Source organism: Propithecus coquereli, unplaced genomic scaffold (genome assembly GCF_000956105.1).
Source record: "Propithecus coquereli isolate 6110/MARCELLA unplaced genomic scaffold, Pcoq_1.0 Scaffold235, whole genome shotgun sequence".
NCBI lineage: Eukaryota > Metazoa > Chordata > Mammalia > Primates > Indriidae > Propithecus > Propithecus coquereli.
In genome coordinates this window covers 6,107,034-6,130,453 of record NW_012147897.1, presented here as the reverse complement: position 1 = coordinate 6,130,453, position 23,420 = coordinate 6,107,034, and the positions used below count along the sequence as shown (strand labels likewise).

Below are 23,420 nucleotides of genomic sequence, written 5' to 3'. Positions count from 1 at the left end.
TCTCTGGGTGCCTCATGGTCAGGACTGGGGTGTCTCTGCCAAACACGTGGCTTTAAAGTGTGTGAGAGGACAGATCTGCGCGCTGAGACTTGGGGACCTAACCCTTCGAGTCACTCTCTCAGCATCCCGTTGCCTTTGTCCCAGAGTTTTATTATTCCTGTCATCTCTCACCCCGTCCCCTAGGGAAAGGGCTTCCTACCAAATCATTTAGCTCCCTGCCGGCGCTAAGTAAGCTCCTTTGGCAGGTCTACCAATCAAGTAATTATATTCATCCTCTTTTTTCTTCTCTCTTTTCTTTTCTTTTTCTCCTTTTTTGTCCTTTCAACCCAAGTCACTCTGTGGAGAGTGGAAAGCGGGCAGAGTTTGGAATGGGACCTCTGAGTACAAGTCCCAGGTTCTGCCACCTACTCTCTGGGCATATTTTCCTCATCTGTGACATGGGCCAGGGATAAGCCTGCCCTGCTTTCCTCACGAGAAGGTTGCGAAGAGCAGTTGAGGAATGGGGATGAAATGTAAGGTCTGTGTAAACTTGTCGAGATCTGGGTAAAGTGTTGTCCAAACCCCATGATGCAGCAGAATCATCTGGATTCGCTTATTTTTAAAAACTGAAAACTACCACCAACACCCTGTCCTTCCCTCCACACATGTGAAAGTTTAAAAATTATGTAACATTGAAGTAAAATTCTGGAACATTTGGGGGAAAAAAAAGAGATTTCTAGGCATTTCTAGTGCTTGGTGAGGGCTTGTGCTTCGAGCCACGCTGCAGGCAGCACGGAGGCGGCCACAGCACTCTTCAGTCTTCCTCGTGGTCCTCACAGGCCCTCTGAGCTGGAAGGAGCCTCAGGGTGTCCCAGACTGACACATCTCTGAGCCTGCTGGGGAAGGAGCCTGCTGGGGAAGCAAGCGGCTCAGAGAGGTGGAACTCGCTCTTCCATAGCCAGTGGGGCTGCGGGGGCTGGGTGAGGTGGGCACAGACCCATCCACCAGCAGAAGTCAGAGCAGAGATGGGGCCCAGACAAGGAGCCGAAGAGGAAGAGGTGGAACCTCGCAGGGGACTCGTGCCCCATCCCACCTTCAGGCCTGTTGGTGCACACACCTGCTCCCTGTGGGTCTTCACACTTGCCCCAGGGAGTTAGAGAAGAGGGAGCAGAGAAGGGCGGTTCCCATTACAGCACTAGAACAAACACGGGAAGTCTCAAGAGCTAGTTTCTGCCACGAGCTTGCTATGCAGCCTTGGGAAAGCCACTCACCCTCTCTGGACCTCCATTTAAGCATCAGTAAAATGGATTATTTATTAATTCAGCAGATATGTATTGACAACAAACTATGTGCCAGGCATCAGCCTGGGGTGCTAGAGACCCTCTGGGGAGCCAGGCTGGTATAGTTCCTTCCCTCAGTGAAGAGTGGAAGCTGGAAAAATAAACACAAAATAAGTGTGATGAGGGTCACTCTGGAGGGAAGACCAGGTCCTGGGCTGGCACAGAGGAGGAGCATCGAACCTTGCCTGGGGTAGGATGGGGGGAGGTGGTCAGGGAAGGCTTCCCAGAAGAGGTGGCATGGAAGCTGAGACAAGAAGGATGAGTGGGAGTTAACTAGGCTGGTGGGTTCCAGGATAGGGAAGCATTTGTTCCTCCCTCTCCCCTTTTCTACTCCTTTGAGGGTCACTTTCTTTAGGAACATGTTAGCAAAGGGAAGTTCTGTGTAGAGTCACTCCTGAGAGGTCTGCTTAGAATCCAGACTCACTTCCACACCCCACCATGCTCCCATCCTGCCCACCCCTAGCCTCGCGTGTCTGCGCAGGATGTTGGATTTTACTGGCGGGTGGGGCAAGGCAAGGGAATTACAGTGTTTACGTCTGTGTGTGGGGAGAATATTTAAAGCTTGTGCTAAGTATGACTTTGCCCACAGTCTGCGGGAAGCGCCCAAAAGCTACGCCTTTCCCAGGGTCCCCTGGGAGTGCCGCTCTGTTCCAGACTGGCTTCCCCTGACTCCAGCCTCAGTTCCCCTCTTATGAGTCCTTTGGTGTGAAGGGAAGCCCCTGGGGGAAGGGGAAGACGCCTTAACAGGACAGGTCTTTATCCTGCCATTTCCCAGCCAGGGTGGGGAGAAAGGACCCAGGGAACTTCTGAGGGTGAGAGGAGGGTCTGTCTGGAGACCTGTGAGTTATTTGTGTGGCCTGGGCAGGGGTCTGGAAGGAGAGTGTGAGGTTAGAGGGAGGGGCCGAGCCTGCTTGGTGGTTGTGAGACAAAAATAGGAGATAAACTCCCGGGCAGGGCGGCCCCTCCTGAACTTTCAGAACAACAGGTTCGTGTGTTTCTCTTCTACTGCTCCTCTCTGCCTGCTCCCTCGGACTGGCCATCCTCGAGGAGGGTGGCTTTTTCACTTGGCATCTTCTTTGCATCTTCAGCTGCCCATGCCCCATGGCTAGCAAGTCCCATGTTAGCAAGAGGGGAGGAGGGGGTGACAGGACTGGAGGCTGTGACATTGGTTGTTTTAGTTATCTATTGTCATATAAGAAGCCACTCCAAAGCACAAAGGCTTACATCAACAACTGGTTTGTTTGCTCAGGATTCTGCAATCCAGGCAGGGATCGCTGGTTGGTTCTGCTGGTTTGGTGGCGGTCACTCATGAGAATGAAACCGGTGAGTTGGCCAAGGTCTGAGATCTGCTGGGGTATTGGACGGCTGAACTTTCCTCTCTCTTAGTATAGTCTTAGGACCCCTCCACATGGTCTCACCAGACTTTGCATGAGGCAGCTCAGAGCTTTCGAAATTGCAAAGCACACGTGGCCAGGCCTTGTTAAGACTTAGGTCTGGAACTGGCACAGAACCTCTTCTGCATTGTACTGATTAAAGTCACAGGCCCAGCCGAGGTTCACGAGCAGTGTGAACACACTGATATAAAAGGATCTCACGTCATTTGGTAGAGAAGGTGGCATATATACAAGGCCCCATCCTTCTACCGCCTTCTTTATGGGCCTCACAATCTTACCTCTAGCATCATAATCTTAACAACTGCTATCTATCAACATCCTACCTTGAAAACATTTTTTAGAGTATAACACATTTTGAGAACATGCTCAGATACCCTTTGCACCCGTTAAGTTAGTAAATCCCTTACTAACCCAGGCATCTCACCTCTATCCCCCAATCACATTCTTGGTATCCTGAGTCCTTGCCTATCTAGGAGGGACATCAGACAGAAATCTAAGCCAAAGGGCAGTGTGGAATTTCGGGCAGAGAATGAGGCCGTTAGGAAGAGTAAGAAGAGTTGAAGTTTTTCCCTTCGTGTCTCAAATCATAGCAAGTCACCTGCTCCATCTGTGACTGCCATGCCGGGGAGATGGTGGCAAACATTCCTCAGGAAGGGGGTATGAGGACATTTCCTAAGCACTGTGTCTTTAAGTGCATTGGGCCAGAAGGAAGCTGTGTGGCTGGGTGGTTTCAAAATGTACTGGGGCAGAAGGCAGAACTTCTTTTCAAATTCCTAAGCATAACTGGCTTCCTGGATATCACCCCCTGGGAGCTGATGGCGGCAGAAGAAACCCTGCCTGAGAGTATTTTGAGCCACAGCAGGCTTATAAGTTTGACCAAAAAAAGAATTTTCAAAATAAAGATATATAACATTTCATGTATACAGCACTTGTTATACGCTAGACACTGTTCTAAGGGTTTTAAGTATAAATACATTTGATTTATCCCCCTACTTTGCAACGGCCTTGCAAAGTAGCTACTATATCTCTGTTTTATAGAAGTGGATGGAGACTGAACCAGAGGCTGAGCGCTTACCCCAGGACACCCAGCTGCGCGTGGCCAGAGCCAGGCTTTGAGCCCAGGCAGCCTCCCTTTGGGGCTTGTGCCCGAGCCACCAGTAATGTTCTCTAAAGGAGCCCCTGCGCAAGACCCTTAATCTGATTAGGGAATATGGCTTTTTTTCAGTAAAGCATAGGGCTCTTTGTCCTTCTTTACTGGAGCAGGAGGGTTGACATCTCAATTCATCACTGAACTTTGGAAAAGTTGCTGCTTCTAAGAATCAACTAATTAGAAAATTGCTCCTGGGTTGATATTTCTATTCTCAAACCAGTTTCTCTTTTTCTGTGTCTTCCAGTATTATGTATACAATACTCACATATACATGTTATGTGTATATGTGTATATAACAAGAAACATGAATGTATGTTTGTACTCCCAATTCAGAACATGTTGATTACATAATGGGTATGCAAAACAAAATAAGAAAAAGCTTTGGAAATTAAAGAATAAACACAGGAGGAATTTCCCTCAAAGCTGAATAAACACAATAATCCTCAGAGACACAGCCACTAGTACTTAAATAAATAAAAGATGATAAACAAATGAAAGAGAACAATAAACACAGGGCATGTGACTTAGCTGGGTGGAAATTTGCTTTGCTAGAAGTTAAGCGATGGACTGACATTGGGTATTGATGCACAGAACACTTATAATTGCAGTTCACTGCCAATGAACACCGGGCATTTGCCTACAGTGGACATTGCCGCCAGTGGACATTTTCCCTTTGTGAATATTGATCATTGGTGGAAGCTATCATTCATATGAAAAACATTAGGTATCAATGGACATTTGCATCTTGGTGAACATTAGCCATCAAGGAACAAGGAACATTGATGGGCAAGGCCATATTAGCCTATGATGGCTTCTGTTGTTATAGACATTGCCCTTGGTGGACATTAGGTATGAGTGGACTTTAGCACTGGTAGACTTTTAATTCTGTAAACACATAAAGTAAGCAGAGGGTAGGTCTCTGCCGCCATATTCCTGGAAGTCTTGTCTAGAGAAACATCCTATGAGCTGGTTTGGTGGTAGTTGGGTGGTAGTATCTGCCTCTACATCTGCTCTTTTCCTCCGAAAGCCCTTTGGACATGGCAAGGGGTTATGTGATAACGATAGAGGGAAATTCCTGCATTTGAAAGAGTCTAATCATCTGCCTGAACTACAGAGGGGCTGGATTATACACAAATCCACACAGGCTCTCTTCCGCCATCCTGACCAGCAATGGGTGTTTGTCTCTTCTTTCTCTATAAATGCGATGACCAAATCACAGCAGGCCTGGCTTCATGGGCAATGAAACCTTAGAAGGACCCTGTGCTTGGTTTAATGCTCTGTTCTTGCCATCTTTAAATTCTTAAATAACTTTTGAACAGAGTGCCCCATATTTTCATTTTGCACTAGGCCCCACAAATTATGCAGCCAGTTCTGAAGCACAGAGGCCTGGCCACTTGCCATGGGAACTTGGGCTGCTCCTTTCTGGGCCTCAGTCTCTTCGTCTGTGAAAAGGGACCAAGAGAGCAAGGACTTTGACCTTGACATTTGGTTTTTTATGCTCTAGGATTTAGAATCAAAACGGCCTGATTAGAGATATTTAGAGTGGTGTAACTTCCCCAATTTATTTGACACAGAAAAATAAACGGAATCCCAGTGCTCTTTGGTTTCTCAGATCACCTCCATCCTCTCTGATTCATGGGATCTGCACAGCTGGCCTGGCGCTTGAGATAGGACAGGCAAGAAAGAATAAGGGAACTGCCATCTGACAGATGAAGCCAGGCCTAGGTAGGTTTTCTCATCTGTATGGTGACAAAAATACCTGGTGTGGTTGTGAGGAGGAAATGATGGCATGCACACAAAGCATGAGTAACAGAATATATGCTTAGTAAGTGGCAGTGCTTTATTATATTAATAGAATGCAAGGACATGTTTGTGACCCTGCCTGACCACGATGGCAAACCAGGCCTCACGTGTGTCCTCCTCTCTAAAAGTCAACTGGCATAGCTGAATGCCTGTTCCATGTTGGGCACATAGGAGCCAAGATTCTACACGTTAAAGACTGTTGTTCTGAGAGTCTGCAATCCTAAAGCTTTAGGAAATTCTTCAGTTCTGAGTGAGTCACCAAATATGGCTCTGAGACTACATGTTCTGTAATCTACTTCCTAATTCTGTGGTTGAATGAGGGAGGGAAAGGGCCCTTATGGGGTGCTTATTTTGTGCTGGGCACCGTACCTGGTTCTCTCCAAATGTTATTTCATTTTCTTTTCATGCAATCCTGTTGGGGGGGTATTTTCATCCTCATTTTCCAGGCCCAGAGAAGTAAAGTGACTTGGCCAAAGTCACACAATTGGTTTGTGATGGACCCAGGATTTCACCCTTTTCTGTGAATTCCAAAATGGAATCTGTGCACGAATCTTTGTGATTCTGTAGGATTCTAACGCCCCTATTCTAGGTGCCAGGATTCCTGGAGGGCAGAGTATGGCAGGACGAGGGTGATCTGACTGGCTGGGAGGGGAGGAGGGGAGGAGGAACCTGGGCTTTGCTCCGGGCGCTCGCTCCGACCTGGGGTGTCTGGCCACGCGTGACCACGAGGTGGCGCTGCGGCCCAGGACCGCCGCACTGGGCCAGAGAGGCCATCTGGACGCCCCCGGCCGGCGAGGGCCACGGCCCCGCGGGGCTTCGGATCTCCATAAGGCAGCAGGGGGCCAGGGCTGGGGGGTTGCGGTAATGCCCCCACCCGGAAGGATGAGCCTGCACAGTGTGATGGCGTCCGCACCCACCCTCCTACTGAGCTGCTCCCCTGCCCTGTTTTGCGCATGAGGAAGCTGCAGCTCAGGGCAGAGGTGATCTGCCCCCAGCTCACTCCTGCAGAGCCCCTGCCTACCCTTCTCAGCCTTCCACTCGCTATGTCCCTGTCTTTAAGACCCTTATGTTCCATGGCCCTCCCCCAAGGACACCTTCCACAGGTGAGGACCCAGACGCATTGGGTGAAAATATTGTGCTACCTCCCTGACCTCTGCATTTGAAGCCTCTCTTGCTCCAGGGAATGTGGGAGGGGTGGAGAAAAATTGGAGGACTGTGGGGCCTGGGATCTCACCCTGACCCCGCAACCCCCTCCCCCATGCCCCATACCTCAGCTCTTTCTTAGTGGCAGGTGACAACCCTGGGCTCAGGGCTCTGGTTGGTACTCTCCCTGGGAAGGCCTGATTTACAAGATGGTCAAGCTCCCCACTGATGCCCATGGCCTGAATGTTCTGGGCTCTGTGCCATTGACTCCTCACCCATGACCTCCCCCAAGTGCCCCCTTTTGTCCAGGCCCTCTAGTCTTTCCCCGCTGTGTGGATGAGCCTCCTCTGGACACCTTCCTCCTCTCCCCTCCAAGGAACATGAGCCCCGCTAAGGCAGAGATTGGGGTGAACTCATGGTATCACGAATAGCCTGTCATTGTTGGGGAAGATGGTGGATATTACTGTAGACTTTGGCCATTTGAGGGAGGAACTTGGTGACAGCAGAGCCACCCAGCTGATCTGAAAGTGAGCTCCCTGTCATTGGAAGGATGCAAACAGGAGCTAGGGTACCATGGCAGCTGAAATGCCAGGGATGAACAAAGTACCGTTGCAGCTCAGAGGTGAGAGGTGGAGGGGGATGTCGGGGAAGCTTCTGAGTTGAGGCAGGAACTAGGATGGGAAGGAGGTTGAGAGGCAGGGGTCGGGGCAAGGGCAAGGTCCCACAGTCACAGCCTGAACAAAGACAGGGCTGTGCATGGGCCCAGCAATCTCATGGCTATGGCTGGATGGCCAGTGGCTGGGGTTGGGAGGCTGAGGCTGAGGTTGGAGAGGGGAGATGAGAATGGTGGGCAGGATGCAGGATGTGGCGAACGGTCCAGTCCACCTCTGAGTAACTCCCTCCCTCCTGTCACCTTACTCCCCAAATCCTGGGAGATTACTGGGCTTTTTAGAGAGAACAAACTGCCCAGGGCAGGGCCCAACCTGATTCTTCCTTGTGGCCCCACAGCCTGGCCCAGGGGTTGGCAGTGGACGCTGGTGGAATGATGGAAAGAACAACTCTTTATTGTTTATTAAACGGAGGACTAGTCAGGCGCTGGGTTGGGCTGGTGGGGAAGACAGAGCTCTCACTGCCCTGCGGGCATCTCTGTGGGACCAGCCTCCCCCCCCACCCAGAGCCCACATGGCCACTGATGGCTGGCTTCCGCCCAACACCCCCAACACATGCCCAGGACACAATATTACAAAAGTGAACAAATGTGACCTTTTTCTTCTTTTACAAATGACATATTTCCATCCCCTGCCAGCAGGGGTGGGGCATGGGGGTTGAAAGTGTCAGTCCATTAAAAAGGCAGCAACTTTTATAAAAGGAAGGCTAAGGAAAGGGCCCAGGGCTGGGAAGCTGAGATGCCACCCTGGGGATGGAGCATAAACATGGGTTGGGGAGACCCTGCCTCCTGCTGCTGCATCCCTGGGAGGGTGGGAGGGTGAGCCGGGCTGTTGGGCTCAGGGCCAGTGAATCCAGGAGGCCCTTGGAGTCACGACCAGACAGGGCTCCAGGACTGCATCAACTCCCCTGGGGGAGCAGCTAGAGGCAGTGTCTCAGGGAAAACAGGTACATTTCCAGTCTTGATGTGATGTTGGGGGACCTCACCCCCGAGCGAGGAACTGGCAGGGCTGGGAACTAAATGCCCTAAGCCTCCAGAGGCTGCGACAGGTGAGCCGACTATGTGATACAGCCGGTCACTGCGCCCAGAGACCCACTTTCAAGGCCCTTGCCTGTCCTGCAGCTGCTGCTCCTGGGGATGACAGGGAAAGGGCACAAATGATGGGAAGGGGGAGCCTAGGAAGGGGAGGACTTATTAGAGAAGACAGGAAAGGGCAAAGGACCTGGGCTGGAAGGCAGGACAGTGAGTCCCTGACATGCCTCTGCCACTGGAGGAACTCAGATTAACATTTTTCCTTCCCTAGGCCTCTGTTTCTCCATCTGTCCCATGAGGAGGATGGATTTGATTTTCTCTCCAGTTCCTTCTGTAATTAAGGTTATACCCAGGGTTCCAGGGGAAGAGAAAAGGATGAAGCAGCCTCATGGGCCCAGAGCAAAGGGGCTATGTCATAAAAGAAACTCATGCCTCTGAGTGACGGACCGTGGGCCCGAAGGGGATGCTCAGCCCCGTGGACCTGAACTCTGCCCTGCAGTGGCAGCTCCTGCCCACCCTCCTCCTTTCGTGGGTCAGGTCGGGCCAGGCATGTGAGAAGGCACTTGGGGGACAAGTGGGGAAGGGCAGCAGGAAGGGACCAGAGTCTGGTTTGGCACTGAAGTCCCTTTGCTCATGGTTTGAGGGGGCAACATAGACAAAGGGGCAAGACTTTGCTCCTGAGTGTTGGTCCTAGGTCCAAAGCCTCTCCTAGGTCCACACCTCCTGCGCTGATGCCGCCACACACGCTTGTAGATTCCCCACTGGCACTGGCACGTTAAAATATAAGTTACTCAGGACCTGAGCAAGCCCAGGGCGGCAGTCTGTCATGGGGCCCCAGGCCATACCATTTGTCACAAGATGTCAGAGCTCCTGGCAGCAGATTCCCGAGTATCTACACAGTGCAGGGCTACCTTGGGGCTGGAGCCAGGCTGTCGGGGATAGGCACCCTCCCGCACCACGCGCCGGCACCGCACATCCTGGCCCACGCTGACGCTCTGCAACGCTGGGAGATGGAGCAGCAGCATCTCAGGCAAGGGTACCAAGCCAGTGCCCGAAAGGTCCAGCTCCTGCAGGGAGCCCAGGCCCGAGAACACCTCAGTCCCTGCCCACTTGAGCTTGGGGTTGTTCGACAGGTCCAGAACCTGCAGGCCCGGCAGCTCGCGGAAGCTATAGGGTGCCAGCTGGGGGAGCCTCTGCAGGCTGGCCAGCGACAGGTGTGTAAGGCCCGCCAGCCCCGCGAAGGCACCTGGGCCGATGGCAGCCAGGGGGTTCCCATCCAGGCTCAGGTAGCGCAGGGGCAAGCCTTGGAGGTCGGGCACGGTGTGGAGCCGGTTCCAGCTCAGGTTCAGGCTCTGAATGGTGGGCGCGGGCCGGGCGGCCCCCGCGGGGTAGGGCACGAGGCGGTGAATGAGGTTGTGGGAGAGGTCCACGTGCAGTGCCCGGCTCTGGCTGTGGGTAGTGAAGGCAGACACTGAGACCTCCCGGAGCCGGTTGTGGCTAAGGTTCACGTCACTCAGGGGTGAACTGGTGAAGCTGTTGGCCGGCAGGGCCGCCAGGCCATTATGGCTGAGGTCGAGCGACTCCAGGTAGCGAAGGCGGGAGAAGGTGGTGGGCGAGATGCTGGTGAGCAGGTTGTGGCTGAGATCCAGGCCAGCAAGCGTGGTATAGCCTGGCCCCGCCAACACCGACTCATTCACCGTCTCCAGCCGGTTGGAAGACAGGTCCAGGTGGGCCGTGTCCAGGGGGATGGGCACGGGCACGATGTGGGGGCCCAGGCCGCTGCAGTCCACCTGAGTCAGGCTGAAGCTGTCGAAGAGGCCGAAGGTCTCCACCTCACACTGGCACCCGGGGAAGCATGGCCGGGTTGTCTGGGCTCCACTCACGGCCAGCAGTAGCAGCAGCAGGGGCCACGGCATGGTGGAGGCTAGAAAGAGAGCCACAGGTGAGGTGTGACAGATGGTTCTAACCCCACCCCATGAGACAGGTGCCAATGTGTCTAGACACAGCTGAAAGTTGTCACAGTCCTGTCCTGGAGTGTTTCCTGGAGTACTGCTCCTCATAATTCCTAGTCCCTGCTGCCCCCAGGCCTCACTCTCCCCACTTGTATGGTAAAGAGGGTTAGGCCAGATCGGTGGAGTTTTTCACTGGAGCAGCAGAACCCTTTCCTACATAAGATCAGCAGACGGAGGCGGCCTGCTCTGGCCGGGGTTGGGGGACCTGGAGCCCTCCATGCCTGCGCACCATCCCTGCCGTAGGGTGTTAAGGAACCCAGTTCCACTGGACTAGGTGGCTTCTTGGGCTGGCCTAGACCCAGGCCCCACCAGGGCGGGGCTTGCATCGTAGGGGTTAGGGTTAGGGTTAGGGTGCTCCGTTCTCCTGGGCCGAGCTCCTGTTACGTGCTGGGTGCTGTGCTAGCTGTCTCACAGCACGGTCTCAGTTAACCCTCACAACCACCCTGGAAATCAGAAATTTCTTTCTCCGTTTCCCTGAGAGGGAACTGAGCCCTAGGTCAAGAAACTTTCACACAGCCAAGCAGCTAAGTGGAGTGGCACTGGACGGGGCACAGAGGAGGCGTGACCCACTGTTGCAGCCTGGCAGTGGCTGAGCCAGGCCTGAGCCCCACACTCCAGCCTTCTAGACCAGGGCTCTCTCCTGGCAGTGGGGCCTGCAGTGACTGCCCCACCTCCCCCAACCCCCACCCCCTTAGCCGGGCCTCCAGAGGAGGGATCCTCCCTTTTAATTGGGGACCTTGTGTCTAGATGCCCAGATGGGCTCTGGGGATACCTGTCCCAAGTTCCTTTCCCCCTTCCCTTTCCCCTACTCCCAGCTGATACAGGTCTTACACCTCTTTGGCCTGTCCTTTATCCTTGGTCAGCCAGCTGGCTGGTTCCCCCATTACACAGATGAAGAAACAGAGGCTCAGAGAGGAAAAGGGCCTTACCTCAAACTATTATAGTAAAAAGCAGGACAGGATTAGAACCCAGGCCCAGTCAATTCTAATTCTTTTATTCACATCTGCTGCCTCCAGCAGGCCTGGCAGGGTGGCTGGTGGAGAGACGGGGTCCAGCAGGGGCTTTTCTCCCTGACGCATGCTATGACACAAGGCACTTCCCCTCCCTGGACCTCGGTTTCCCTCCCTACAATTACAATGGTAGCTGCCACAGATGCCAGGCACTATGCCTATGCCTATATTGTCACATCTAATGGTCACAGCCGCCCACAACTCTGTTGGACTCAAAGCCTGTGTTTATGTCCACTGAAGTTCCTGGGACGGTGGTGCTAGCGTGAGGATGAGAGGGTTGAGTGGTAGGAGCTTCTAACTGGACAGTTTGGAGTCTGTGGCTCCCCGTCCCCTGCACGGCAGCCCCAAGCCTGGGAGATGGGAGCAGGTACTGAGCCTCTGTCCAGGGGGCTCTTCGTCTGGGTGGCCGTGTTCAGTGCTCTGTGCCCCTTGCCCTCCTGCCCAGCCCTCCCACTGGCCTTGGGGAAGCGGGTGGGGAGAGGGAGCGGCGGGTGGGGAGGGAGCAGCAGGATAGCATTACCAGCCCCACATGAAACTTTAAAGGACTAGCCACTTGATCTGCACTCTGCTGTGCCTGGGGGCAGGGAGAAGTGGGGCTCTTCTCCCCTTCCCTCTCCATGTGGTCCCTCCTCTCCCACTCCTTTCTTTTGTAGAGGCCAATTTGAGGATTAAACCCAGCCCAGGTGCATGCTGGGCTTGGTCCCAGCTGAGGCGGGACAGAATGTTCCAATGTCTGGAACCAAAAGGAAAATATTAAGTTGCTTCAGGCCCCCTTTGTTCCCCTGGGTGAGCTCCTCACTGCAGGGTTCGTTACCACTAGAGGCCCCACCTCCCCTGCTAAGCCGATCTGCTCACATCCACCCTTCCTGGGGTTTAAACAAACACCACAAAAGGCCCCCAGATTACCTTTTGGCTCCCAGAGGTGATTGTACAAGGGGCCTGTGAAACGCCAACCGCCTCTCAGGAGCTCAGCTTATGTAACTGGCAGTGCAAGCCCAGCCCAAATGCTGCCCGCCAGAGGGGGCCTCTCCCTGTCCTCTCTAGGCCTCAGCCTTGTCCTCTGCACCATCGGGTGGCAATTTCTGCCCTGCCCTCCTCACTTAAGTTGATTAGCCATCACCAAATGCGCTGCCAGCTGTGAGGAGCTGTGCGCAAGCGCAGGGTGGCCATCGCCGGGCGGCCGGCAGATGTAGAACTGAGGCAGTGGTGGTAACAGCTGGTGTCAAGGGGGCGAGTATAGGTGGGGACCCACCTGGAAAACTGCACATAAATGCCCCCAGGGCACTGGACCAGGCTCCCTGCTCAGCCTTGCAGGGTGGACACCTCTCCTGGGGCCCCTGCTCTATGCCAGGCCTGTGCCCAGGGCTGGGCCTTTGCAGTGGGAAGCGCCAGCAGTGACAGAGCCAGGCCCCACTGTGTACGGGTGCTGGACACACACTCTCTCGTTCCATCCACAAGGCCAGCAGCCTCATCCCCATTTCAGAGTAGAGGAACTGAGGCTCAGAACAGAAGGTGGCAGAGCCACCTTGACCAAGAGTCACTGGCTAAACTGTGCAACTCTGGGAAGTTAGGGGTGAGTTAAAATGGATAACAACCCCTTCCTCAAGGAGCTGCTGTGAGGATTAGAGGTCACAGGCGTAAGATGCCAGCACAGCACCAGGACACCGACAGGCGCACAGTCAGTAGGTAGATGGGGTCCCCCAGACAGGGAACACAGGACCAACCCCCGCCTCCTTCACCACACCCCACACAGTGGTGCTGACAGGGAGGTGGCAGGGCAACTGTGCACGGTAACGAGACAAGTCCTGGAGGACACTCAGGAGCCCTAGGTCATAGTCCCTCCCTGCTCTGCGGGGAGCTGTCCCCATCCCCTCCCCTCTCAGCCTCAGTTTCTCCAGCTTCACAATGAGAGGTTTAGTTTAGATGATCCAACTCCAGAGTTTCAGGATTTTAAAATTTAGCAAAAGCATTTACTAAATTTCTGCTAAGTACATACAAAGCACTGGGCTAGGCCATGTTGGTGGCGGGTGAGGGAATGGCTACCAGGGCCCCTGTCCTCATGGGGCTTACGGACCAGCAATGGGGACAAAGGACCAACTCACAACAAGATCACTAACACCAGCTCTGGGCTCAGGAGACTGGGACTCTAGTCCCAGGTCTGCCACTATCTGTGTGGCTTTTGCAGTTTTCTTTATTTCTTTGAGCCTCTGGGACCCACACTCTACTCTTGGGAAAAAGGGAACGGAGGACAGATGGCCACTAAAGAAGGCTGAAGGAGGAAAGGGATCTTTGGGCCAAGATTCATCACTTTCCTCCAAACGCTGACCTGCAGATAAAAGACATCCACTGATCAACCAGGTTCCAGAACACAAGGACAGGAGGACAAGGGCTTGGAAACTGCACCCACCCGTGGTTTGGGGGAACATCTTGTTAGGTCCTCCAGGGCAGGTGCCCTGAGTTATGCACCTTTGGGACCACAGGGTCAGGTCCATGGTGACTCTTAGGAAAGTTTGCTGATGGCCTGTGAGGACAAAAGAGTAAATGGTGTGGTCTTAAGAGGCTCCAGGCAGGTGTCCCCATGTGATACCCCAGACCCTGCTATGAGACACCTCTTTCAACAGCTTTGGCCGCATCACTCCCCATATCAAAAACCTTTCAGGTTCTGCTTTCACCTACAGAAATCAAATTTTCCTGGGCACGGAGGCACCTGCAAGTCGTTACCACTTTCCCCTCTACCCCTTAGTCTGCCATCTGGGTTTGAACCCCCTTTGGTAGCCAGAGTGGAAACAGCCTTTACTTTGATGACCTCTGAACCACTCTCAGCCTCTGCTCACACTTCTCCAAAGTTGGAGAATTCCCGAGCTAAGGAGCGGGAAGGCTCCTTGGAGATCATAAGTGACTAGGGCCCAGAGAGGGGCAGTGACGGCAAGAAATGGCAGAGCAGGACGCCTCATGCTGCTGCCAGCACCACACGCACCCACCTGGCCTGCCCGGCCCCACCAGCAGAACAAAGCCTGTTCTGTCCACGCGGTCTCCTGGGCCACCCCTCCCTCCCGGACTGTCACACTACGGGCTACTGGACACACACCGAGTAATTCTCTATGATTATCTGTGATTATTTACCGGCTGTTTCTGACTGGTGTGAGCAGCTTGGGGCAGTGCCCTGCCTTCCCCTATCTGGGGTCAGAGCAAGGCCCAGCCAGCTGTGCAGAGAAGAACCAGACAAGTAAGAGCCCAGCAGGTAAGGGTCAAAGCTGGCCCCAGACCTGGGTGTGAATCTGCTCTGTACCAACTAGCCTTGTGCAAGTCTCAACCTCCTTGTGTCCCAGTGTCCTCCACAGGGGTAAGAACTCAGGGTTGCCACAAGGATTAAATGACACAATGTGACACATTCTGCTCACTCTCTGCAACACGTTAAGGGCTCAGTGCATGGTAGACAATGATGGTGATGATTTATTAAGCTTCCTGAAAGCAACGACTGTGTGATTCTTCATGTTCCTCCCTACCCAATTTCCCAGTGCTGTGCCAGGCGCCCAGCAGGTCCACGACTGCTTGTGCTAATACTCTCCCGTCACTTCTGGGGTTAGGGGCACCAGCTTGGGCCCTCCTGGCCCCAGCTGCCTGCCGCCCTGTGGTGCTGCACCATGGCATCTCAGGCCCCCGGACTTTTCCAGCCCCTCCCCACCCTAACTTCAACAGGAAGCCCCCGGCAAGGGGCCCCAGCACTGAGACAGGCCTTTGCCTCGACCAGCTGCTCCTCAGCGCCGAGCTGCCTCCCACCCTGCTCCCTCAGTCATGAGCTCACTCCAGCTGAAGCCAACGAAATCCCCAGGTGGAAGTTTCATAAACGTCCTGCCCTCCAACCACTTAGTCAGTTCTGGAAACGCAAGGCAGAAAGAATTTCAAGGCCAGACTCCCAGAGCCTTGAGGGCCGGCTCTCCCAGCAGGCTCATTAATGCCGCACATCTGGACAAACACATCAGCTCACCACGTACTTCGCCACCAGCATCTCATTTCTGCCTCACCACATCCCTGACTGTGGGGATCACTGTCCCTACTTTGCAAACAAGGAAGCAGACGTTATTCAGTGGGGTAATAGAGGACCCAGGACTCAACCCCAATGTCTTAGCTCTAACTCTGCTCTGCCTCCATTTAACAAACAGACATGTACAGTGACAGCTTGGAGCTGGTCGTGCTGGACTGTAGTTACTTGTTTACCTGTCTGTCCTTCTGTGGGCAGGGATGGGGTCAGGTTCATTTCTATGCCCTTGGAGCTGAGCACTGGGCCTGGCACAGAGCAGGGGTTAGGAAGAGATACCAGGCATTCAGGATACAGCCACCACCCCAAAGGATACCTCTCAACCCTTCCCATGCTTGCTCAACTATTATTTGTTCAGTCACCCTGCAAGATCAGCAGGTTAGATGGCATCATCATACCTATTTTACAGCTTTGTAAAGAAACCCAGAGAAGTTTAGTGATCTGTCCAAAGTCACACAGCCAATAAGGACAAGGGCTGGACTCAGGACTCAGGTATTGTGACACCCAGAGCCTGGCCTTCTCCATGACATGAACCCTGGTGCAGGTGGGACCTGGAAGCCCAGCAGCCTCACCCAGGGAAGGTAATCTACAGGGAGATGGGCAAGGTCCCCAATACTGTTTTTTGCCTTCCAAGATGTCTTCTTCCTGAAGATTTTCAAGTTCCTGTCAATGTGAGGTAGCAGGTGTGGACACAGGGGGAGGCAGTATGGGGCAGAGGAAAGGGATTTGTAGCCAAGTGGACTGGGTTCCAACCCTACAGGCCTCAACCGCCATGAGGCTTGCATGTACCCTTGCCCCTGAGTCTGAGTCTGCACCTGTAACGTGGTGATAATCCGAGATTGTTCCCAGTGGATCACTGCCAGGATTACATGAGGTAAGTGAAGACTCAGCCCAGGGTCTGGCACATGTTGGTGCTCACTGCATATTGGTTTCTGCCCCCTAATGGGTGATTTCGTGGCCAGGGAAGAAAAAGGAGCTGTGACACCAGCAGATCCTAAGGCAAGGCAGGGGCAGAGGATGGAGAATCCACACTTCATCCCCAGAGGCCTTGGATTCCTTCTCAACACACCATCCTGGGCACCATCCCAGGCCCCAATGGGACTCCGAGGTGCTGACCAGGCCCACCCAGGGAATTGGGAAGGAGATTGCTGAAGCTTCCAGAGGCCAAAGCAGGCTGAAGCAGTTGTGTTGCCCGTGACAGAATGAGGGCTTGGTGTTAAATCAGCAGCTCCCCCTGGACAGGTGGGGTTACTGGCTTCCCTCTCCCTCATCCCCAAGCCGGGTCATCACCTCACCCTGCTGGTGGGTTCAGGAGGCCCCTTGCTTCCAACTGCCAGCCATGCTGGGCACCAGAATGCACTTCCCAGTGAAGACTGGGACCTACCATTGCTCTCTCTTTAAAGCCCATTCCACAAAGAGAGCTTTCCAGTCTAGAGAGCTAGCACTCTGCTAGCGCCCCCTGCCTTTGCACAGGCTGCTCCCTCTGAGGAAGATGACAAAGATACCCTTCTTTTCTTTGTCTACAATGTAAACTCACTCACTTGATTCAAAAGCCACTTTCTTTGTGAGGCTTTCCCAGTCTAACTCACCCCTCTTCCTGCAAAGGGTCACCTTCCCTCTGGGTTCCCATGGTCCCTGGGCTGCCCCCACCCACTTTGTGGTCTGTGGCCACCTACAAATTTGTGCCTAGCTCCTTGTCTGCACGAGGCCTGGCCATGTGAAGGGCGATAAACCAGATGAATGAAATGTCATAGACAGAAAGCTTCCTTCTGCTTTGGGGGGAACATAACAATTGGCCCAACCTTGCAGGACACTTAGGGCTTTGCCAGGTGGTGAAATCAGGTTTAGGACCAGAGTAGATGCTGTCTCTCCCTTCTAGCATCAGTGCAATCCAAAAAATGTCTGCCCGATGTAATACACACTACAAACTACTTCTCATTTTATTAGTACCTGTAATTCATTATCCTGTTTAATATTCACAACAGATCAGTAGGGCAGGAATTAATATCCTCATTTCAGGAGTGAGGAGACTGAGAATCAGAGAGGTAAAGTTACTTGTCCCAGGCCACACAGGTAGGAAGCAATGGAGCGGGAGTAAAATCTAGATCCTTCTACTCTAAGAGGCTGGAGCACTTGGACTCCAGATTGGTCTCCCAGCCTCTAGCACCGCCAGCAAGCAGAGGAGGGTTTCTTAGAATTACCAACCTCAGCCTACTGTGCCTGTTTAAAACTTCCAGCAGCTCTCCACTGCCTACAGGTTCAAGTCCCAGCTCCTAGGCCTAGCATTCAAAGCCTTGATGATTTGGCCCTGCCTTCCCTCCACGCCTCAAGTTCAATTCCAATTCCCTACCCTTGAGACCTTGTATCTGACAGTCCACCATGCCGAACACCTGTGCTATTTTCATGCACAGGTCCTGGACATGCTGCTCCTTCTGTGGAACTCTTCCTGTCCCCCTGTGTACTCACTGATCTCAAAACCCTGAGCAGGAGGAACCTCCTCTGCCAGGCCCCTCCTGTAGGTCATTCCCATGGATCCTCTCTTAGAAGTTGCTTTGGTCAGGGGGCTTCCAGCGGGGGCCCAGCCCTCTTCAGGGAATATCCTCAGTGCCCAGACCAGCATTGCCCTGAGAAAGGATGAGTGGAAATTTGAAGTGTGTCCCTTGTTTAGAATCATAAATTATGATTAAGAAGAAAATTAATCTGGGCTCTACTCATCACAATCTGTCATTTAAAAGGGGGAAAAAACGTCAATCCCTTCCCTTCCCTCCATTTTTGACTCACTCATCAGCTTTTGCCTTACAGCCTGGTGTTGGAGGAAGGGTAGGTGGGAGCCTTGTGGACTCCAGCCTTCCCTTCCTCAGGAGCAAATTATTGCCCGGGAATTGGTCAAGTCAGAATGGAAGTGTATGTTAAACATCAAGGAGTTCCAGTCAGAACAGAAAGAAACCAGAAAGGCTGTCAATAACGCCCATTCCAGAAGGGAAACTGAGGCGGGAGAGGAAAAGGAAGTGCCCATGGTTGCCCCCTTCCCAGATTAGTGGCCTGTGACCCTCCCTCATGTCCGTAGCATCTGGCAAAGTTCTAGCTTAAAGACTGGGATGGTACTCGGGAGGCTGAGGTGAAAGGATCGCTGGAGGCTAGGAGTTCGAGGTTTCAAAAAAAAAAAAAAAGAAAAAAAGAACACTGGGTGGGGTGGGAGGTGGGGAGGAAGTATTTAGGGTTATCTTTGTATCTTTGCCACCCAGGCTCAAAGCCCAGCAGGCTCCTGCCGCTCTGAGCCCTCCCTCTCCCGTCAGTCCCCCAGCTCTGCAAGTTTAGACTTATCCGAAGGGCAGAGCGTACGGCTAGGAAGGAAGGATCGAAGAAGTTCCTGAGTCACCTCCTCGCCGGGCCAAATGTGGGCGGGCGCTGCTCTCCGCTCCGCTCTTGCAGCGCTGGTTGTCCCTACCGCACGTTCCTCGCAGCAAGGGAGTTCTCACCCCATCCATAACAGGGTGATCGCGACTTAGCGAGCCTGAGCAACTTGCCGGGGCCACACAGGGGGCCGGTGGCCCTCCCATTTGAAACTAGTGTGCTACGTCCCACTCCCTGCAGCCCAGCTTGGTGTCCTGCGAGTTGGCACCGCTGGCAGGCCCAGGTCTGGACCAGCCGTTGCCTTCTCACCTACCAAATCGGAGGGCTGGTCCCCCTACCCCAGGGCTGGATGCAGATGGAGAGCGGATCTCAAAGCCGAGTCTGGGGCTGGAGCTGGAGCCGGTCTCTCAGCCAAGCAGACGCGTCTCTTTGGGTCACACGCTCTCTCCAAGAAGCGCAGGGCGAGCAACGCCAACCGCCCACTTCTCTCTCCAGACCCGGGCCAGAGCCCAGGACCAGCCACTTCCCTCCTCCCTCCAAGTCGGGGTCCGCGGGGGTGTCCGCACGCTCCGCCCAGCCCTGACCACGGCCACGCCCCAGGCGCTGCCTATCCCCGACCCACCAATCCCATCCCACGCCCTCGCGGCCCAGGACCTCCGGAGGAGCAAGGCGGGAGGGCTGCCCGCGTCCCCCGGCTGGGCTGCAGTGGGGAGAAAGGGGGCTGTTGCCCGAGGAACCGGGAGAAAAGTTTGAAGCCAAGTCGGGGCCGGGTGGACAGCAAGGGAGTGAGCAGTTGGGCGGCGTCCGGCTCTCGGCGCGCACACACTCCACGGACACCCAATCCAGACACGTCGACAGGCACAGACCACGTACGCGGAGACACAACGATGCGCCCACCGACACCCACAACCAAATGCGGGCCCACGAAACGTGGACACAGGCTCAAAACAAATACGCAAAGCCACGGACACACAAAGGCACAGGTAGATGCACGTCCCCGAACCAAAAGCCACAAAGACCCACAAACGTGAGATGCACGTGTCCGCACAAAGACCCCAGAGGCACTGGCCCACGCCCACGGCCACGGCCCCCGGGCAGAGCCTTTGTCTCCCGAAAGCCCTCTCCCCTGGGTCGGGGCTCCCCACTCCCGCCGAGCTCCAGGCACCCGGCGGCCGCTGCCGTCGCCCAGGGTCCAGAAAAGTTGAGGGGCCTCGGCAGGACCCAGCCCCGCCCCTGCGCCCGGCGCCGCCCGCCTGCCGGATGGCGCGACGAGGTTGGGGTCCGGGGCTCGGGACCTTCGCCCGCAGTGCGGGCTGCCGCTCCGCCCCGGGACCCACACCCACCTGGAAACCTGCGCCGCCGCCGCCTCGGCACGCTCACCCGGGCGGCCCGGCCGCTGGCCCTCCGGCCGGCGCTTTTCTCAGCACAGCGCGGCCCGCCCCCCGTCCCCGCCCGCCGCTGGGCTCCCCCACTGCCCGGCGCCGGGTGGCTGCTCTGGCCGGCCGCCTAGCGGTTCAGGGAGCGTCGCCAAAATGCCGGCCTTTCCCGGCGCGCGGCCGCCCCGCCCCCCGCCCGCCGGCGGAGCCCGCGCCGAGCCCGGGTTCCACCCTAGGGAGCGTCTCGAAAGTGCGCAGCTCCCGCCCGCTCCAGTCGGCCTCGCTCGCTGCTTCCTGCATCCCGGATCCCTGCCTCCTCCCCCTGCGCGCCGAGTGGTCTCAGCTGATGGCCGCACAGTCGGGAACATCTGGAGGTCGCTGGCGTGCGTGTGTGTGTGTGCGTGTGTGTGTGTGTGTGTGTGTGTGTGTGTGTGTAGAAAGCGAATTAGTGATTGGTAAGAAAGAAAAAGACTGGGTGGGTAAGGGTTTCCTCGTCTCGTGTTCGTCGCCCCCGGCCCCTCCCCCTGATTTTTTAAAAGTGTAAAAGAGGTTCAGAGACGTCTATGAGGGAGAGAGCAAGAATCTGAAGCCGCGAAAGACTGGCTGAAAGAAGAACCCACAGAGAGGAGGGAGGCGGGCTCTGGCAGAAAGCTGGCAGGAGAGGAGAGAAAGTCAACAGACTTTTCTTTTCTGGAGGGAACCGTCGCTGCTGGTTGGAGTTCTAAGAAGGGAAACTGCTGTGTGACTAGGCAGCAGTTTCAGTCCATTCCTCCCTCAGCAGCCCGTCTCCTCTCACCCCTCTTTATACTAAAAACAGGCAGGAAAGCATCCAAAAAACTTTTTAAAATGAAGGTTGCATAGAGAAATTACCTGGTAGATGCATTCCCTAGGAGGGGAGAGGTGTGTGTATGTGTGTGTGTGTGTGTGTGAGGCTCCCAGTCCATACACCCAGACGATGCCTGCCTTGGGAGGGGGGCAGTTCTCAGTACCCTGAGAGAATGGCCAGGGGGTTGAAGGAGGCTTTGGTCTCCTGGGACCTCCCAGGAACTTCTCACCCACTTTAGAGAGGGCCCCTGGGTGCAGAGATTTGGTGATATTCCCCCTGCAGTGGGCCAGGGGGAAGACTTGTTACACCCAGTCTTTTTGCTCCTTCTTTCTATATTACTTCTTTGTAATTAAAAAACAAAACAAAACAGTTGCTTGGGTGTGTTTGCACGTGTGCCTATTTGGGTGAGAAGGAAGGCAGGTGGGGAGGTGATGAGGCAGGAATAGAGGCCGCTACCCCAGGCCAGCAAAACCAAACCCAGAGAACTAAGTGGTCATTGCAGGTCCTCCCCCTGTAAAGTCATTGTGTGCTCTTGGGGACTCACCTGGACCGAGATCCATGGACCCTGCAAGTTAGGGAGTTGCAGGGACAAGGCTGGGAGCCTGGTCTTAGCTCTGTGGGAGGAGGGAGAGCTGAAGCTCTCTCCTCTCTGCCATCGTCCTCCCCCAGTTAGAATCCCACGTTCCAAAAGTAGGAGGCCTTCCGGATCATGCAGCTCAGACTCCTCATCAAATAGTCTTTGAACTGGTGCCATAAGCCCCTTTGTATCCAGTGTCTTCCTCACAGTCTGGCTCAATAACGGGGCTGCTGGGATTCAACTCTGCACCCCCTGGGGCCCCCAGGAAGAGTCAGAACCCTCCTGTTCCCCACCCCTCCACCGTTGAGGCTCCCTGCCTGGATGGGAGCCTGCAGTCAGCCTCTGGTGAGGGCCGGGTCTCAACAGGGTTCAGTTTCCAGCCCTGCCACCTACCAGCTCTGGGTAACCTTAGGCAAGTTACCTAACCTTTCTGAGACTCCGCTCCTCAGCTGTAAGAGGCTGTTGTGAGGAGTAAACTGGGTAACTTAGGTAAAGCATGAGTCTGGCTCACAGAATACTCCACTGTGTGGTTACTACAGCTAAGATGTCTCCGGTCAGGGATTGGGGTAGAGGCTGGAAGCCCAGCAGACCTGGCAGGGGAGGTGACAGAGGAAGGACCACCTGTCTAACTCCTCTAGCTTATGTGCCTCCTGCCTCCTCCCCTCCTATGGGGAGGTTCTTTTGAAGGAATCCCCCTTGCTCTGGCCTAACACAGCTTCTGTTCCCTTTCTCTCTCTGTGGAGTCATGGAGTCTCAAGCTCAGCATTCCAGAAATGGAAGTAGAAATGCTCAACTTCCACTGGAGCTCAGGGTGCTAACTCCCACTGCCCTTTGTATGCAGGGTCCAGCCAGCTGGGCTGGGGGCTCCAAGCCTCTCTGAAGGGCCTCTCACTCAAGGTAAATGTGATGAACAACCCTTCACACCTCCTTGGTAGCTGGCAGTTTCTGAGCACTTCCTCATTTGTCATTTCCCTTGATCTCCCCAAACTAGGAGGTGGCCTCCAGGGACTTCAGCTGGGGACTCTCCATCAGCTTTTCCCACCTCCCCCCAACCTCTCGTTGACCTCCTTCCACTGTGCCTCTCTCCCTGTAGGCTCCTGCCTCCTTTCTGCTGTCCACACTTCAACAGGCGGGACCTTTCTAGACTGCAAATCTGCAAAATGGATCACAACACTTGACTGCTTAAAAACTTTCAGTGGCAAAAGCCAAACTCCTTGGCTTGGCATTCAAGGCCTGTGTGATGTGCCCCCTCACCCTTCCTCTTCTGTATAAGTTCTGGCCACCCCGTCTTACACATTCCAAGCTCTAGTCACTCGGAAATAAAGGGGAGGGAAGTGAGGGAGGTCAATTCTCTGCATTCTTCAAGTCTCTGTTCAGTGTGCTATCCCCCAGGAAGTCCTCCGTCTGGTTCAGTCGATCCCTCCTTTCATGTTAACACGCCCTTTGTGCATAATACTGTCATTATCACCATTCTCTTTACCCATCTTTTTTTTTTTTTTTTTTTTGAGACAGAGTCTCACTGTGTTGCCCTGGCTAGAGTGAGTGCCATGGCGTCATCCTAGCTCACAGCAACCTCACACTCCTGGGCTCAAGCGATCCTACTGCCTCAGCCTCCTGAGTAGCTGGGAGCATGCCTAGCACAGGCATGTGCCACCATGCCCGGCTAATTTTTTCTATATATTTTTAGTTGTCCGATTAATTTCTTTCTATTTTTAGTA

The 23,420-nt window shown here is 54.3% G+C and overlaps 1 protein-coding gene across 2 annotated transcripts; it reads right to left on the bottom strand.

The window, feature by feature from the left end:
- Positions 1–7,882: 7,882 nt before the first annotated feature.
- TSKU (tsukushi, small leucine rich proteoglycan) lies at positions 7,883–20,423 on the bottom strand. 2 transcript variants are annotated; one of them, XM_012645748.1, is made up of 2 exons: positions 20,267–20,423; positions 7,883–10,432 (listed from the first exon to the last, which is right to left on the bottom strand). In XM_012645748.1, exon 2 carries the CDS (start codon positions 10,422–10,424, stop codon positions 9,360–9,362), a length of 1,065 nt encoding a protein of 354 aa, XP_012501202.1. In that variant the 5' UTR covers positions 10,425–10,432; positions 20,267–20,423; the 3' UTR covers positions 7,883–9,359. The 2 variants fall into 2 exon arrangements, with proteins under 2 accessions (XP_012501202.1, XP_012501203.1); XM_012645749.1 differs by lacking the exon at positions 20,267–20,423 and adding an exon at positions 19,237–19,802.
- Positions 20,424–23,420: the final 2,997 nt, after the last annotated feature.

Bases quoted from the DNA above. Each gene is read 5' to 3' on its own strand.
- TSKU (XM_012645748.1), bottom strand. From the start codon at position 10,424: ATGCCGTGGCCCCTGCTGCTGCTACTGCTGGCCGTGAGTGGAGCCCAG.